The following is a 17,139-nucleotide window of genomic DNA, read 5'->3' on the forward strand; positions in this document are numbered from 1 at the left end:
CTCCAGGCCCATAAAGTCTACATTTTAGGCTCAGAAATAATCAACTGATGGACTGGGCTTATGCAGGGAAAACCTACCCGAGTCTTTCTGGACGGCTGTGGAGATGCGTCTCCTGGAGGACGCACAAGGCATTTGCTTAGTGTTCCCCAGGCCATCTCCCCATCAGGGTGGTCTTGTCCACTCACCTCCCCAGAGCTCACGGTTAGGGGGCTGCGGTGGCCATGACTAAGGTCTGGAGCACTCAGTGGAGTGACCCGATCCCACATGTAGGACACAGCAGATCCGAATTATTTTGCAAATTGCAAACCTTCTGAGTAAAAAGAAAAAAAATATACATTCCAAGGTATCTGTAAAGTGCCTGGGAGATGCAGATTGCTGCCCTGAGGTGCTCTGATCCATCTGTGCTTCAGTCTGCAAGTTAGATTTTGCTACTGTCACACACGTGGTCTCATTCACATGATGGTTTCGTTTTTATTTTTTAAATGGCTGAGTTATAAATCCAGCTAGTGTGCAGTAATTTCATAGTTTTTAATATGCATTATCTGCAACAACATTGTGACAGCTCCATACCGTGGATTGACACACAATACTTAGAACAGGTTTATCATATTTGGTCTTTAGGTAAATAATAACTGTTTTAAAATTGCCTAAATATACCATTCTGAGCTGTTTCATTCCACCAGGAAAATACAGGGGTTTTTTCCTCTCTTTAAAAAAAAATTAAATACCAAAATAACTACATTTAAATAAATAATGTTATGACGATGACATTTAAAAATTCACAATAAGGCCAAAGCCCTCTTTCTGTTTGCATGCTGCTCAGCTCTGACCCCCAGAACCCTCTGGAAAGGTGAGTGGCTTTCTTCTGGAGGAACATGGGCTGAGGCCGTGCGGGCCTCCTACTTCTCATTCTCTCACCTTTGTTTCCTTTCCTTTCGCTTTTATTTTTTGTAGGAGAGAAGTCAGCCTTAGTACTGAATTCAGTTTTAAAAGGTTGAGGGGAATTTCCTATTACAAATCAGAAAGCAACCTAGGTGTTTCCAATGCTTACCCGGACGGAGGGTGCCTGCTTCCAAGACCCTTGTATTAACAGGCAGCTTCTGCTCCACCCCAGCAGCTGCTCCTGCCATGAGGGGGGCAAACCGCACCATCATCGGGGTGGCCGGCTGGTCGGACGATGCCGAGAGCTGGTGACGGCACCTAAAATAGCGAACGTGCCACGGAGAGATCTGTGATGTTTGTTTGAAAAGGGTGTGTGATAAAAGATTGAATCTTTTTTTCCAAATGAAGAAGTAATAGTTCTTTTGTTTTAAACATACACAATACATAGGAGACTTGTTTTACTTAGAGTGGAAAATTATGCCAGGGACAAAGTCAACACAAAGAAACAAACAACAAAAAGTAGCAAGAAAGAGAAATGGGTAAGTGCAGCTCCGCGAGCCTGGCAGCTCTTTCCGTCAGGGTTACAAGTGGCCCGCGGGTGTCCGTCTGTGTGTCTGTCCGTCTTACACACGGAAATGGAGGTGGATTAATTCAGGTAACTGCTCTAACGTGGAAAATTTGTAGATGTCAAGTAGCTCCATTTAACTTAAACAGGACAGACAAAAGTAAATCATTCCATAGGCTGAAAACAAACAACAAAAACAAACAAAACTACTTTGTTTCTTCTCCCCAAATGAAATCCACACAAAAGGTCCTGTGTGATTCCAAAATTACCAGAGTAGAAATGGAGTGATCTGAAATGTCAAAGACCCCATTATTTTGTAAAGAAAGAAAGTACACCTCAAAATATTCTAATTCCACATGTGAACAACAAAATACTGTCTTGTCTACTGGTGGCGGGGTGGCTCCGGCCCAGCAGGCCTGCTCGCACCGGGTGCGTCCTCCCTCGGAAGGACTGAGAGTATCTACTCGGAACTAAGCTGAGCGCTGGGCGGGGAGACACTGCCGGAGCCCAGCTTTGCTGCGTGTGGTTTTGTTCAGGGGTGACTTCAGTCTTTAAATTAAGGAGTTTTAAGGCCACCTGGGTTTGTGTTTCCAGTGCTGAGGTGAAGTCCAACCGCAGGGCCCTCTACCCACCGAGGGAACGCGCTCTGAGCGTCGGTGAGAGGCAGTGTCTCCTTTTGGCACCACAGAGTTGACGTTAAAGTGAGAAACACTCTCCCGGCCGCTAGTTCTGGACGCCCTTCTCCCGCACGGCTGCCGGCGGCGCATCCATGCTCAGGGCGATGACGAGGCCCTCGCCATCTTCTGTCTTGACCCGCTTTAGCTCTGGCTGCTCCGCCGGGTCGCCGTTCTGGCGCTTGGTGGGCAGGGAGGCAGACGCCGAGGCGTGTGTCGCCAGCATGTGCAAGGGACTCGCCACTGCTGTGGAGAAACAGTGAGTCAGCGCCCGTGCTTCTGGATGGACCCTCGTCCCCACCACACGTTAACTGCGTGAACAGTGAGTCTCTTTATGAACAGCCGGCATCTGTTTATTGCTTCCAGTCGTGTGCTGTCTTGCTGAAGCGAGAGGAGGGGTAAAGGGACTGAGGCAGAGGTGGGGCACAGAGCAGACAAGCTTTGCTGTTTTGGCCCACGGGCCACTGCCGGCTTCTCCCCGATGCAGAGTCCCCAAACCCAGAAGGGGATCGGGGTGCAGCAAGCCAAGCCTGCATCTGAGCCACACACCTTCTCCCGAGCCTAGCCTGTACAGAGGGAGCTCTGCGAGCCCTGGGCCGGCTTCCCCACACCCCTCCACCCAAGCCCTTCTTCTCTCCAGCCTTCATCACAGAGGGGCCCTTCCTCCTCATGGGGCTCTCACTGGGCACAAGGGTCTCCACCACCTCTGATCTCACCTGCCTCGTGCTCTGCACAACCAGGCAAACTGGTCGTCCCACACCTGGAAGTGCTGCTTCCTCCAAGGGGGAAAGCAGGCCTGGGCTGGGAGGAGCCTGGAGCTATTCCACTCAGAGGGGGTTGGGGGTGAGTCGGGGGGTGGGATGTGTGCTGGAGGATGCACAGTGACCTGGAGAAGCAGCATCCTGTCCAGGAAGACCCCTGCCCTCCCACCCCATGCCCTCATGCCCCGAGGTTTAGGACCTTGGCAGCAGGTGGCCAGATGGAGAAAGATAAGTGCACAAAGAGCTGGGAACAGCGACCCTGTCTCCTGAGCACGCCTGCGTCCCAGCAGTGACACGCGTGCTGTCCCGCCACACTCATGTTAGTAAGTAGACATTACGGCTGCTGCAACTCATGACAGTTTGCTCTGCGTGCTGCATAAGAGCTGTAAGTATAAGGAGTTTACGCCAAGCTTTATAACTTTAGGTGTTTAACATACCGCTTTAGCTGGCACAGGGGGATTACAGAATTTCCTCTCAAGAAATGGAACTTGAAGCTAAGTGAGATGAAGGAGGGTCTACAAAATGAGAGACAGGAAGCCAGGGGACACAGACTGAGGTCAAAGAAAGGGGAGCTCTGACACTACCAGGATGCCAGTGTCCCCACTTTGATCTCCAGATTCAACACCATTCCAACTGAAAGTCCCAGTAGGATTTTGTGTAGGAAAATTTCACGTGGCCATGCCTTTAGGGAACAAAGGGACCAGCAGCTGGACCCTGGTTAACATGGGGCCTCTGACCACCTCCAGTGTCATCTCTCAAGAACGACTGCTGTGTCACTTTCATGAATAGGGCATGTGTGGTGCTGGGGCAGCACTGCCACGGAGCCTGGGTTCTTCCAGCAGGACACACACTTCACTGCTGTAGTCCATGGCAGAGACCCAGAGCCTTGGCTAGTCTAGGAGATGCCCCACAAAATTCTGGCTTGAATAAATGCTATTTCAGGAGGATGTAGTGGCTGTAGAATCAGAGCAGAATGGAGTTAACGGTAGATCAGTGCAAACGGTCAAAGCCTGAAAAATGATGTGACTGGAAGAAGGGGCTGGTGTGCTGGGGCGGGGCAGCAGAGAGCAGGGCCTGCTGTCCGGGAGGCAGGGATGTGGGTGGAGCCTGGGTCCCAGATTCCCAAGCAGGCATGGCGTGGTTCCTAGGCCAGGCTGAGCAGGGTCTTCCGCTAACCATGAACTGCAAACCCTTAAGAAAGGTGACAGAAAGAAAAGGAAAGGACCAGGACAGTGAGGGAGACTGAGGAGTGGGCAGAGGAGAAGTCTCAGCAGGAAGAGTGCAAAGGGGCACTCAGGCTACAGTGAGCAGGTGGGACGCCACCCAAGCACGGTGTCGGCCCAAGACTCCATATCTGACCAAAATGATGAGGAGTCGTTGAAGAAATAACACAGCCATAACCATGCTAGTGAACCACACATGTGCAACTGTGACTGAAGCCAGGGCCAAGAGCCCACCTCACAGCTGGACTCACCCTACCTCTCCACTTCCCATGAACACCGGGCATCAAAATGCCAGGCTTTCCTTTCCATGCCCTCCTCATGCCCGTGGTGGCAGTAACTGGAGCTCAACATACGTTCCTGGGGAGACGGGCTTCCTTTCCCAAAGGTGAGAGGGCAGCTGTGACAATGTGCTATGACAATGTGCTGCACCGGGGCGCTCTCGAGAGGCCACACAGGTGCCCACAGAGCAGGGAGAACACCATGTTCCTGTTGGGGGTACTCTGCCCTCAGTCACATGGTGCCTCAGCAGGAGGGTGACTCAACTCCAGGGTCACATTCCAAGGGGACGCCAGGCACCATCCTGATCCCTCTCGCCCCCCACCCATCTAATAGCACTGTCTGCGTACACAGGCAGAGGCCAGCAGCTCCAACCTGGATGGTGGCACGGCCTCCTGGCTGATCCCCTGAAGCCTCCAGCCTCCTTGTGGCTGTGAATGTCCCTGAAATACCCATCTTAGGCTTGGACACTCGTTGGTTCCCCAGCTTGCCCGCTTCCCACACCAGCAGCCCCTGGCCCTGCAGGTCTCCCTGCCAACGTGCTGTCCTACCCAGTTTCCTGGCTGTGTCCTGGGATGCACTCTCCACTCAGGCGAGACTCAACTCCCCTCCAAGCATAACGCATGGACACATTTCCTGCTATAGCCCAGCACCACTGCTCCTAAGAGATGCCTGACACGGCTGTGAGTGAATCAGTGCCCAAAGCTGAGCCATACCAGGTGGGATACCAAGCTGGCAGGTGCTGAGCTGCTGCCCCGGGGAAACACGGGGTAGGGCTTGTCAACTGATCAACACATACCTTGTTTTATGTGGCTTTTGATTAAAGATGACTTAATCTATACTGTTGATCCATTAACACTGAACTCATGCCTGTACTTTCTCCATAAGGCACATCACAGCCTTCCTGTGCCTAGAACACTCCAGGCCTTTTCAGAACCATGCTCGGAGTCCACTTTAAACAGCAAAACCGGGACTTCCCTGGTGGTGCAGTGGTTAAGAATCCACCTGCCAATGCAGGGGACACGGGTTCGAGCCCTGGTCCAGGAAGATCCCACACGCTGCGGAGCAACTAAGCCCCTGCGCCACAACTACTGAGCCTGTGCTCTAGAACCCATAAGCCACAACTACTGAGCCCACATGATGCGACTACTGAAGCCCGCACACTTAGAGCCCAGGCTCCGCAACAAGAGAGCCACCGCAATGAGAAGCCTGTGCACCACAATGAAGAGTAACCCTCGCTCACCACAACTAGAGAAAGCCCACGTGCAGCAACGAAGACCCAATGCAGCCATACATATATACATAGTTTTATAAAAAAAAAAAAAAAAAAAAAACAGCAAAACCACCAACAAAAATTACAAAACATGAAAAACGTGGCCCTAAGAAACAGTGAGTACAACACGTGTTCACAGTGGGAGCTGAAATGAGGAGGAGGGGGCACTGCCGAGTTGTGCTCCGCCGGGAACCAGCATGCTGAACTCGAATACTTTGCTGCTCTGCACAAGCCCGGAAAGGACTGTGAAATCAATACAATGAGTACTGATCTGGGAGTTACAAGTAAATTTCAGTGATCTGCAAGAAATCTGCAAATATGGAATCCATGGATACAGGCTCAAGTGCGTGGGACCACCTACCAGGAGTCCCACAGAGCAGCAGCCTCACACGGGGCGGGTGTTGCAGATGCAGAGGCAGAATGATGCCCCAGAGGAGGCGGCGCTGCCTGACTGCTAACCTGGCCACGCCCCACCAAGTCCAAGCAGCTCCTCCCCTTGCGCCAGCGGAAGACGGTGCTGGTCCGGCGGGCGCTCTGCCTGCTGCTACCGCAACCTGCAAGTGGTTCCCGAAGGACGCTGGGGTAAGTCAACAGAGCACACCACCAGGCAGATGGAGAAGGCTCCCACAAAACCCTTTCACCTCCTCAACACCTAGCAGGGCCTGGACCCCAGGGCAGCACAGGCTGGAGGCTGGGGCCACTTTCTATGAGAAGGAATAATACCTGTGAGCACAGGGGAGACTATTTAGGACAACAGGTGGAACGCTAGTCATACGAGGACACTGTCTGCAGGGTAAAGACACCTTTCCTCCCGAGACCACTGCCCCACAAGATGGAGGTCTAGGGTAGCAGAGTCTCCACAAAAATGGACTGAGTACCTGTGACCAGAACTGTGGTCCAGTGCAGAAGAGGCTGAAAAGTGGCCAGAGCATGTTGGATTCAACCAATGGAATACACTGTTTTAATAGACTAAAGGAGTAACGACCATCTTAACACACGACCATCTTAACACAGAAAAGTATGTGACAAAATTCAACACCCTTTCATGATAAAAATACTCAGCAAACCAGGAATAAAAGGAAAAGTCCTCAACATAGTAACATGTATGATAACCCACAGTTAATCAGCTTCAATGGTGAGAGACTGGATGCTTCCCCCAAGATCAGGAACAAGACAAGGATGCCTGCTTTGCCACTGCTAGTCAACACTGCATTCGAAGTCCTACCAGGGCAGCTGGGCAGGAAAGGGGAATAAAAGGCATCCAAATGGGAAAGGAGGTAAAACTATCTCTACTGGCAGATGACATAATCTTTATATATAGAAAATCTTGACATAAGGAAACCCCCTAATCAAAAAGTAACACAATCAGGGCTTTCCTGGTGGCTCAGTGGTTGAGAATCCACCTGCCGATGCAGGGGACACGGGTTCGTGCACTGGTCCGGGAAGATCCCACATGCCGCGGAGCGGCTGGGCCCGTGAGCCATGGCCGCTGAGGCTGAGCGTCCAGGGCCTGTGCTCCGCAACGGGAGAGGCCACAACCATGAGAGGCCCCGCAAAAAAAAAAAAAAAAAAAAAAGCAATACAATCAATTAGTATTAGTTTTTGAATTCAGCAAACTTGCAGGGTACAAGATCAACATGCAAAAAAATCAGTTGTATTTCTATACAGTAGCAATAAACAATTTCAAAAGAAAATTATGAAAAGAATTCCATTTAGAAAAACATTCAAAAGAAATATAATAGGGAGAATTTTAACCAAGACTTAAACACTGCAAGATTTATATACTGAAAACTATAAAACATTGAAGAAATCAAAGACCTAAATAAATGGAAAGACATTCCATGCTCAAGGATTAGAGAACTTAATATCATTAAGATGGCAATACTACCCAAAGTAATCTACAGATTCAATGCAATCCCTATCAAAATCCCATTTTTTCCCCCAGAAATGGAAAAGCTGATCTTAAAATTCACATGGAATTGTAAGGTATCCAGAATAGTCAGAACATTCTTGAAAAAGGACGGTGGACTCACACCTCCGGATTTCAAAACTTCCTACACAGCTACAGTAGTCAAAACGGTGTGGTGTTGGCATAAGGGTAGACACGAAAATCAATGAAATAGAACTGAGAGAAATAAATGCATACATCTGAGGTCAACAGAGTTTCAACAGTGGAGCCAAGACCATTCAACGGGGAAAGAACAGTCTCTTCAACAAGTGGTGCTGGGACAACTGGATCTCCACATGCAAAACAATGAAGCCGGGCCCTCACATTATATACAAAAATTAACTCAAAATGCATCAAGGACCTAAACATAAGAGCTAAACTATAAAACTCTTAGTAGAAGAAAACACAGGAGTCTAAGTGTAAGTCTTCATAACCTCAGATCTGGCAATGAATTCTTACATATGACACCAAAAGCATAAGAAACAAAAGGGAAAATAAACTTCATCAAAATTAAAAACTTTTGTGCATTAAAGACACTATCAAGAAAGTGAAAAGACAAACCCACTGAATGGAAGAAAATATCTGCAAATCATATACAGGTATCCCCCCACGCCCCCCTTTGCAAAAGTTCCCTTATGCCACTTCACTTTTATGAAAGACCTATGTTAGTACCCATTTTTGATAATGGAAAGAAATCTGAAGAGGATTTTCACTTTTATGGAGAAAGGCAAAAAGCAAAAATAGCGTTTACCATGTGTTTTGCAGCGAGCCATTGGAGAGGCAGCAGCAGCCCGAGCAGTGAGTGACATCGCCAAGTTCCTCCCCAGGAACCATACTCCATCTCAGCATCAAGCCGCCAGAGCTCTGAACTGTGTCTCTGAGTGTCTGTGCTCTACCTTGACTCATTTTGTGCATCTGTTAGGTTTCACAGGAACCCTCTACTTTGGATAGCAGGGGAAACCTGTATCTGATCAGGACCTAGTATCCAGAATATATAAAGAGCTCCTATAACTCAACAACAAACAACCCAATTTAGAAAAAAAGTCTAAGGATTTAGACATTTCTTCAAAGACGCTATACAAATAACCAACAAGCACATGAAAAGATGCTCAACACCATTAGTCATGGAGAAAATGCAAATCAAAACCACAATTAAGAGATGGCCATGATCAAAAAAAAGGAGAAAATACCAAGTGAGAATGTGGACAAATCAGAACCTTTGCACATCATTGAGGATGGAATTGAAAATTGTTGTGGCTGCTGAGGAAAAGTTTGGTGGCTACTCAATAAATTAACAGAGAATTACCATACAACCCAGTAATTTCACTCCTAGGTATACACCCAGAAGAAATGAAAACAAGGACTCAAACCAATACGTATATGAGTGTCATAGCAGCAATATTCCCAATAGCCAGAAGGTGGAAACCACCAAAATGCCCATCAACTGATGAATGAATAAACAAAATGGAAACATATTCAGCTAAGGAATGATGTACATATGCTACAACATGGATGAACCTCAAAACATTGTGCTAAGAGGCCAGCTAAGAAGAGCCACAATTCATACGATTCCATTCACAGGAAATATCCAGTACAGGTAAATCCACAGTGATGTAAAGTACATTAGTGGTTACCAGGGACTGAGGTAAGTGGGGAATGGGGAGTAACTGCTTAATGAGTGTGAGATTTCCTTTTGGGGTGATGAAAATGCTTTTCAACTAGTTAGAGGTGATGGCTTCAAAATACTGTGAATGTACTTAATGCCACTGAAGCACATACTTTAAAATGGTAAACTTTATATTATGTGTATTTTATTGAATACCACAATTAAAAAAAAATACAGATGATTTGAACCCTAAGGAGACACTGGGTATAAAAGAATTATTGTTGGGACTTCCCTGGTGGCACAGTGGTTAAGAATCCGCCTGCCAATGCAGGGGACATGGGTTTGAGCCCAGGTCCGGGAAGATCCCACATGTCGCGGAGCAACTAAGCCCGTGCGCCACAACTACTGAAACTGCACTCTAGAGCCCACAAGCCACAACTGCTAAGCCCGCGTGCCACAACTACTGCAGCCCGTGTGCCTAGAGCCTGTGCTCTGCAACAAAGAGTAGCCCCCACTCCCACAACTAGAGAAAGCCCGTGCACAGCAACGAAGACCCAACGCAGCCAAAGACTAACTAAAAGAATTACTGTTTATTTTTAAAACTATAACAATGGTATTGTGCTTATATACTAAAAGGGAGTCCTTATCTTTAGAGACGCATGCCAAAACAGGGAATGACATGTCTGGATCTGGGTGGGAGCAGATGGGACGGGTGAGGAATATGGAACAAGGCTGGCTGTGAATTAATTTTCAGAAAGTTTGTCATTTTCCGTAATAAAAATTTAAAATACCAAAGCTTCTGATTTTCAAAATTCATTAGTACTAGGCACTGCTTCCCTTTCTTGAGAGTGACTTTCAAGGGTAAGGGAGGTCACAGCTGGGTCATACAGCATCCACATCACACCCGACAGCAGTTTTCCAAAAAAACCACCATCAGAGTCTCCACTTGCCCATGGAATCTTTCTAAAAGCTGATCTGCCACCTCCTCCCTCCTCCCCTTTCTCAACAGCCTCTCTCTCACCCACTCAACTGGGGTGCTTTTGGGGATGCAAATGTCAAGATGGAGCATGAAACAAAGGAAGAGTGGAACACTGGCACTGTGGACCTGACTTACTACTGACTAGACATCAAATCCTCTTCTAGACCAAGTGGTTTCTAAGTAAAAGGTTGAGACTAAATTCAAGGAGAACCAATAAAATTTCCCACTAACAGATAATTCCCACTAAAAGATGACTAAAACTGGAAGGAGTTTTAGCATTTCTTCTACCCTTCCTTCTTCTGAGTGGGAACAAGGTTTCTCAGGGCTGACCCAGCACTTTGCCTACTGCTCCCAGCAGTGATTGTCAATATAATACAATAATTGTGTGGTTTTCTTTAAAGCCCAGATATATTGAAAAATGCATCTTTAATACTACCTAGCTATCTAGCTGTGCCATGCGGCTTGCAGGATCTTAGTTCCCTGACCAGGGATTGAACCCGGGTCCATGGTAGTGAAAGCGTGCAGAATCCTAACCACTGGACCACCAGGGAATTCCCAAATAAAATTTTTAAAGAATTATAAGTTTGGTTTTGATCAGTTCTATAGTTATAACAATTGATAAGTGAATCCTTATAGTCACAGACAATTAAATCTTTAGTATTTCTCCATTTTATTATTGCAAAGAAAAGATGTACTCAGTAAATGACATTTAAGCATAAAGTATGTGGCACTAGCACAAAATCTGTGGGGGACATGGGATTGAGCCACGAGGATTGGTGAGCCTGCTTGTCTGTGTGCTGATATGTGGGTGAGAAGGGGCATCAAATCAGAGCAGTATTCAGAGCCTGGAGCACGTTTAAAAGAATAAGTTTTATTTTAAAACATCAGTATTGGGAATTCCCTGGTGGCCCAGTGGTTAGGACTCCGCACTTTCACTGCTGAGGGCTCAGGTTCAATCCTGGTTGGGGAACTAAGATCCTGCAAGCTGTGCAGTGCAGCCAAAAATAAAAATTAAAAAAAATATTTTAAAATAAAACATCAGTATTTTCAATAGTGGAAAATTTAATTCCTTGCTTATTAAATTTATAAAGAAAAATTTTAGACACCAATTTAAATATGTGAAAGGGATACACAGTTTCTCAAACTCTTCAGACAGGTGGCCATAAAAGGGCCCTGACCTGCACAGCAGTTCTCAGAAGGTCTGGAACATGTGGGAAATGTACATTCTTGGGTCCCAGGCCAGACCTGCTCAGTTGGGGACTGTGGGAGGGAGCCCTTGAGTGATTCTAAGGCACATGGTATCTGGGAATCAACAGCCTACACCATGGCTTAAGACAGGGAAGAACGGCTCTGACCAGAAATAGACTGTCCACCTCTTGACACCACCTGCTCACAGCCACACACAGGGCCACCAGGTTTGCCACATCTGGACCACCTGTAACAACCAGGTTATTCATGAAGAAAAGAAGAATGAGGCCTGAAAAACTCTTAAGTTACTTAGGAGACACCGGGCTTGAGGAAGAAAGCATTTTAAATGGGCAACTGGTTGCAAACTTCTCAATTTATGCACAAGTGGCATGTTACCTATTACTTAAAAACAAAAAACTCTCAGTGGTTAGTCTTCCCTAGAAAAGGTTGCAGATATTATTCGTCCATTAAATTTGGGGAGGAGCAAGGGGGAAGCGGAATCACATGAGGTGTCTGTCCCAGGTCTCTGTCCCTTCATAGCTCAGTAAGGAAGGATTCAGAGGTCAACACTATTAAGCCTTCTGTTCCCCACCCTCTTTCCAAGAAACCTTCTCTGAGCACAGAGAGCTACTTTGAGCCAGTAGCTTCTGATTCTACTGCTTGGAGTCCTGTAGTTGAATCACGACAGCCCACGTGTGTGGACAGCAAGCACACTCCACATGCCTGGGTGAAGACTCACTGCAAAGACGTCTGAACACCAGTTCCAAGGAGCCCAAACTCCTGAGCTGACTTAACAGCCAGCTGGACTCCTACCCTTCACACTGCTCCACGGGACTGGGTGGAAGAAGGTTCTCTGTCCTCTGGTTTAAAAGCCAAGCTCCCTTAGGCTCGTCCATGTCAGAACATCCGTGGGAGCTATGTGCACGGGGCTCCAGAGGGCTTTCAGAGCAAAGAGAACAGGAGACCAGCATTCTCCCCTTCCACCATCAGATACTCTCAAGCACACCCCTGCCCCAGGGGAGGGCACCACCATTGGACAGATCAGCTGGGACAGCCCCCAGGTTGCTTCTAGGCCACACCCAGATGTCTACAAAAGGTGGGAGTATTTTCATCTCTCTAGATAAGTTAAGTCCCCTACATACAAACCTTCAAGTTGCAAACTTTCAAGATGCAAATGTGCATTCCATCTATGTCAGGCGTGGGTGAAACTGCAGCTTGCCCTCCGTCTCCTGTTGCTGACGATCCTTCAGCTCTACCACCTCCCACCTCCTCTCCCTCCTCCAGTCAGTAACGTTTCTTGCCTGTTCACTCCATGCCAGCCCCTGTGTGCCAGCTGTTGTACTGGTACTACTGTACTTTTCAAGGTACTGTGCTGTAAGATTTAAAATTTTTTTGTGTTTTTTTAAATATATTTGTGTGGAAACTATTATAAACCTATTACAGTACAGTACAACATAGCCGATTGTGTTAGTTGGGTGCCTATGCTAACTTTGCTGGACTTACGAGCAAAATGGACTTAAGAACGCGCTCTTGGAATGGAACTTGTTCATATGTAGGGGACTTACTATATTTAGAAATGCTTCTCTCTTCAGATGGCTCCTCCAATGGGAATCACATGGGAGCCAATTCCCTGGTATCCTATAGCACTATTCAGTTTCCTATAGTTTAGAAATGCAAACATTTCTTCTGACAAAAAAATTGTAACAGAATGAAAACCTTGAACACCACACTTCATAAAAGGACAGCAGAGGACCTTTGCTCAAGTTGTTAGCACCCAGTAACCCACGGAGGACACTGCTTACCATTATTCACCTGGCCGTGGACGGCGGCGGGGATTGGCACCACGTGAGTCCCGTTTTGTGTTACAGTTTTTATTGGAAGCTGGTGCTGACCTAGAGGTGCCTGCTGCACTATGGTGACCGTCTGGACAGGGGTGGTCTGTGGCGTCTGAATGATCCGGCCAGCGGCACCTAGTGTGGCATGGCTAATCGCAGGAATAGGTTCTACTTTCACTAAATTCAAAGAAAAGGAAAAGAGAAAACATGACACCAACTAATATTACTGGGTAGCTTACAAGAATCTCACTAGTTTGAAGTACAACAAACCAGGCGGCGAGCAGCCCTGCTCCAGCACAACATTACATAACATGTTAGCAAGGGGGTCAGGATGAATGAGGCTGGCGGGTTTCTAAGAGCTTGAAAAGCTGCCCGAAGTGACTGCTTCCGCTGCTCACCTTTTACTTCTCTGTGGTCTCCATTCTCTTGTGGCTCTGCCTTAGGGGGGGCCAGCACGGCCGCCTGAGTGACCACGGCCTGTCCTGCGACGGTGTACGTGTTTGCCGGGGCCAGTCCGGCCACGCTGGTGACAGACACCGCTGGGATCTGGTGGACGACGTGAACCGTCTGCACGACGGGCTGCTGGGAGGTCGAGGTGGTCACAGGGGCGGCAACAGTGTAGGTAACAGGCTTGATCGTCGGTGGCAGTGGTCGCTGCACGGCGATTAAGACAGGCTGACTAGACAGAGGTGAGCCTACCAAGGACAGGAGTGGGGGTGAGGCTCATACATCCCAAACCAACTAACTACAACCCCTTACTAGCAACATGCAGACTGATTTAAGAAAACAGGACATGGCCCCTTTCGCCTGGTAATAATAAAGTCATTCATGATGAAAGAAATGACATATTTAATGGGGATATTTAATGTATATCTAACTGCTAAAATGGCAATCTGTGCTTTGTTCACATTTCTTTTCTTTTTTTTTTGGCTGCACCATGTGGTACGCAGTACTCCCTGACCAGGGATCGAACCCGGGCCCCCTGCAGTGGAAGCATGGAGTCTTAACCACTGGACCACCAGGGAAGTGCCTGTTCAGATTTCTTACAACACCTCTTCCCACAGTTCTCTCATCATGAAAAAGAAAACCTCAACACAGGATATGGGAAGAAGCTGCCCAATGAAGCGTGAAGGAGGGGGCCGTGTTCCCCAAGATCAAAGTCTCCATCTTATGATGGGTGCAGAGGAGCAGGAAGTGTGGAGACAGAGCTGGCAGCCAGCAGCTCTGCCAGTCTCTGTTCTTTCTGATTTGGGCGTTTGGACTCCAGCAACAGGAATAGGGGCTGGCAGGGGGGGTGTTGCCAACACGGCCAGGAATTCCAATGTACCAAAACGCACATTTTGCCAACCAACTAGGAACCATAACAGAATTACTTTGGACACATTTTCACACTATTTTTTTTTTTTAATCCCCCAGGGCACATATTTTTATTCTACATTGCGACTTTATAAGTACACTGAGAAATGCTCACCTATTCATTAAATAGACATTTTTTTTGCTGCTAATGTCTACTTCGTCTAATTTATGCTATTTCTTTACGAGGGGAATCTTTCTCATAGATTTTTGAATGATGAAGCAACTAAGAAACGGGTTAATTCTAAAATTTTTCAGGCACCTACACACAGAGTCATAAAAGTTGACTGATTTTTTTTTTAACACAGTGCAATTAATTTTTCAGAGCCTATAAAATAACATTCAGGTACTATGCAGAAAGTATCAGGCACAAGGTGCAAAGGATCCAAGGCCTCTTGCTATTTCTTCTCTGATGAGACTGGCTCACATGCTCATCTGACCCACCCCTCTCCCACCACACTTGCCCTCTGCACATCTCACCTGGTGCACTCTGGGCAAACCGTGCCTCCTGGATGACAGCGAGTTTGGGCTGTGAGGCACCAGGCTCGGGCTCCAGAGGGGCTGGTGAACCTTCCCTCGACAGGCTCTCAGGGGTCTGGGCGCCACTGGAGTGAGCAGACAGCACTCCAGCATGATTGGGAGAGGCTGGGGCACTTCTGTATGACCAAAAAGAAGACAGTGGATTTTTACAGGTAAAGCACTCATAAAGCTGCCTTGTTTTAATAGGCGTATTTTGCAAAAACAAAGGTGTCATTTGTCTTCTGCCAACCAACTACAGTTCCTTAAGTCTTACTTTAGGTATGATGCCTGTGACCTGAGATGGACACTTAGCGAGGCTGGCATGGCTGTGACAGAGCCACTGTATGCAGGGCGCCGCTGCTCCACACCCAGCACAGGCTGCACAGCATGGGGCGGGACTGGTTGCTTCCCTAAGCAGCTCCCATCCACAGCCAGGCAGCAGGAGGCAGCAGCGAGCGAGCCGGCTGGGGCTCAAGACTTAACATTACAGTCATTTCTTTTTTTTGTTTAAAAACAGAAATCTACTAATGGAGCTAAAAATATGGCTTTTAAAATCAGGCAATTAACACTGTATAAACCAATCTTGAGTTTAAGCTGCTAAGATGTAGCTTTAAAGAGCTTTTCACATCCAAGAAAAAGGAAAAAACATGATTCATCAACGTGGCATCGTGCTATTGCCGACTCATCGTATTGACACTATGCATTCAACGCAGCAGCAGTGTTACACAGGAATGAAGTTTAAGTAAAACTTTATAATCTGAATTGTTTCAGACCACTAGAAACAAAAATACATGGGTGGCAGCCAACATTTTTTTTTTTTCCAAATCCCCAACCCAACATTTAACCATAATGCATTTGGTAATTCCTTCATTTTCAAAAGGAAAATTTACCAATACATCAAAGGTAAATTTACTGACCATTAAATGAGGTCTTTTTGTTTGTCTTTTTTCCTTACCTAGACGAGAGCGGTCCCAGAGGGGTTCTAAAGCAAGGCACGCCCCTAGGCCGTCTTTTCCTAAAAGCCTGCTCTATTAATTTGCTTTCAGAGGCAGGGTCTATCCTCCAGAATGAGCCTTTGCCTGGTTCTTCCTGGGAACGTGGTACTTTGATGAAATAACGATTCAGAGAGAGATTGTGGCGAATTGAATTCTATGAAACATAAAAAAATACGTAGAATTCATATATTTCTTTGCTGAGAAATAAAAATGTGCCCCAGTTTTAGTGCCCTGCAAAGGTCCTGCAGCTCTGTGCTGGAAGGAACCGGCCCTCCCCAAAGTGAAGGAGGAGCTGCGGGGTGTGACTACTCAGAGGCTGCGACGTGGCTTCTACAGAGGAAAAGACACAAGGACACAGGGCACTGTGAACAGCATGGCAGGATGGGCACCAGGAGGCAAGGAAGGGAACTGGGGAATGGGGAAGGGGTGAGAAATCTACAGCACACAGAAAGAGGCTATTTCCAACAGGAAAAACGTCAACTTCCACCTTTTTACCAGGTAGGAAATCAAGGGCTATCACTGTGACCTCTCCCTGTTTGGAGAAGGACAGCGCTGAGATCCACTATTCCTTTAAAATACTTTTTTGAGCACAAAATTAGCTTATAGAAACTGTCACAGCCTTTAAAATGAATTAATCCAGCATAAAGTATTTGGCAAACCAGCAAAGAAGAAAAAATGAGCCAAAGTTTGAGAAATATTATTGACACCATCTTCCCGTAAAAGAACTTCTATATACTTTGATTCTCAAAATAGTATTGTGAGGCACATTGAGAAAATTTTTCTCAATTCCTAAGTCCATTCTTCTATTACAAAAAGCTCAGCTCACAGTTTACACGTGATTTGAGGACAGCTCCCTGATGCACCGAAATCTGAGATCTACGAAAGGTCAGGAAAAGCTGGATGCAAGTCCTGCATTCAGATCCTTTCGGCATTTACATTAATGCTTAAATTTAAAATTAATAAAGTTTCAACCCAAACTAAAATTCTGGCTATCCAAAAATCATTTCTAAGTTCTCCAACTAACTTTCTAATAGAACTGCTAGTCACGACCTGAAATTGTGA

General features: G+C 46.9%; 1 protein-coding gene across 2 annotated transcripts in view; it reads right to left on the reverse strand.

Annotated features, from left to right (window-relative positions):
- Nucleotides 1–2,131: 2,131 nt before the first annotated feature.
- Nucleotides 2,132–17,139, reverse strand: part of FOXK2 (forkhead box K2) — a 67,062-nt gene continuing 52,054 nt past the window's right edge. For both annotated transcript variants that reach the window (XM_029213412.1, XM_029213411.1), the window contains exons 5-9: nucleotides 16,038–16,231; nucleotides 15,044–15,219; nucleotides 13,609–13,905; nucleotides 13,178–13,387; nucleotides 2,132–2,367 (exon numbers count right to left, since the gene is read on the reverse strand). In XM_029213412.1, coding sequence (XP_029069245.1) covers nucleotides 2,171–2,367; nucleotides 13,178–13,387; nucleotides 13,609–13,905; nucleotides 15,044–15,219; nucleotides 16,038–16,231 — 1,074 coding nt within the window. In that variant the 3' untranslated portion in view covers nucleotides 2,132–2,170. The remainder of the gene's footprint in view (nucleotides 2,368–13,177; nucleotides 13,388–13,608; nucleotides 13,906–15,043; nucleotides 15,220–16,037; nucleotides 16,232–17,139) is intronic.

This window comes from Monodon monoceros, unplaced genomic scaffold (genome assembly GCF_005190385.1).
Source record: "Monodon monoceros isolate NGI ecotype Baffin Bay Population unplaced genomic scaffold, NGI_Narwhal_1 Super_Scaffold_9, whole genome shotgun sequence".
In the NCBI taxonomy this organism is placed as follows: Eukaryota; Metazoa; Chordata; class Mammalia; order Artiodactyla; family Monodontidae; genus Monodon; species Monodon monoceros.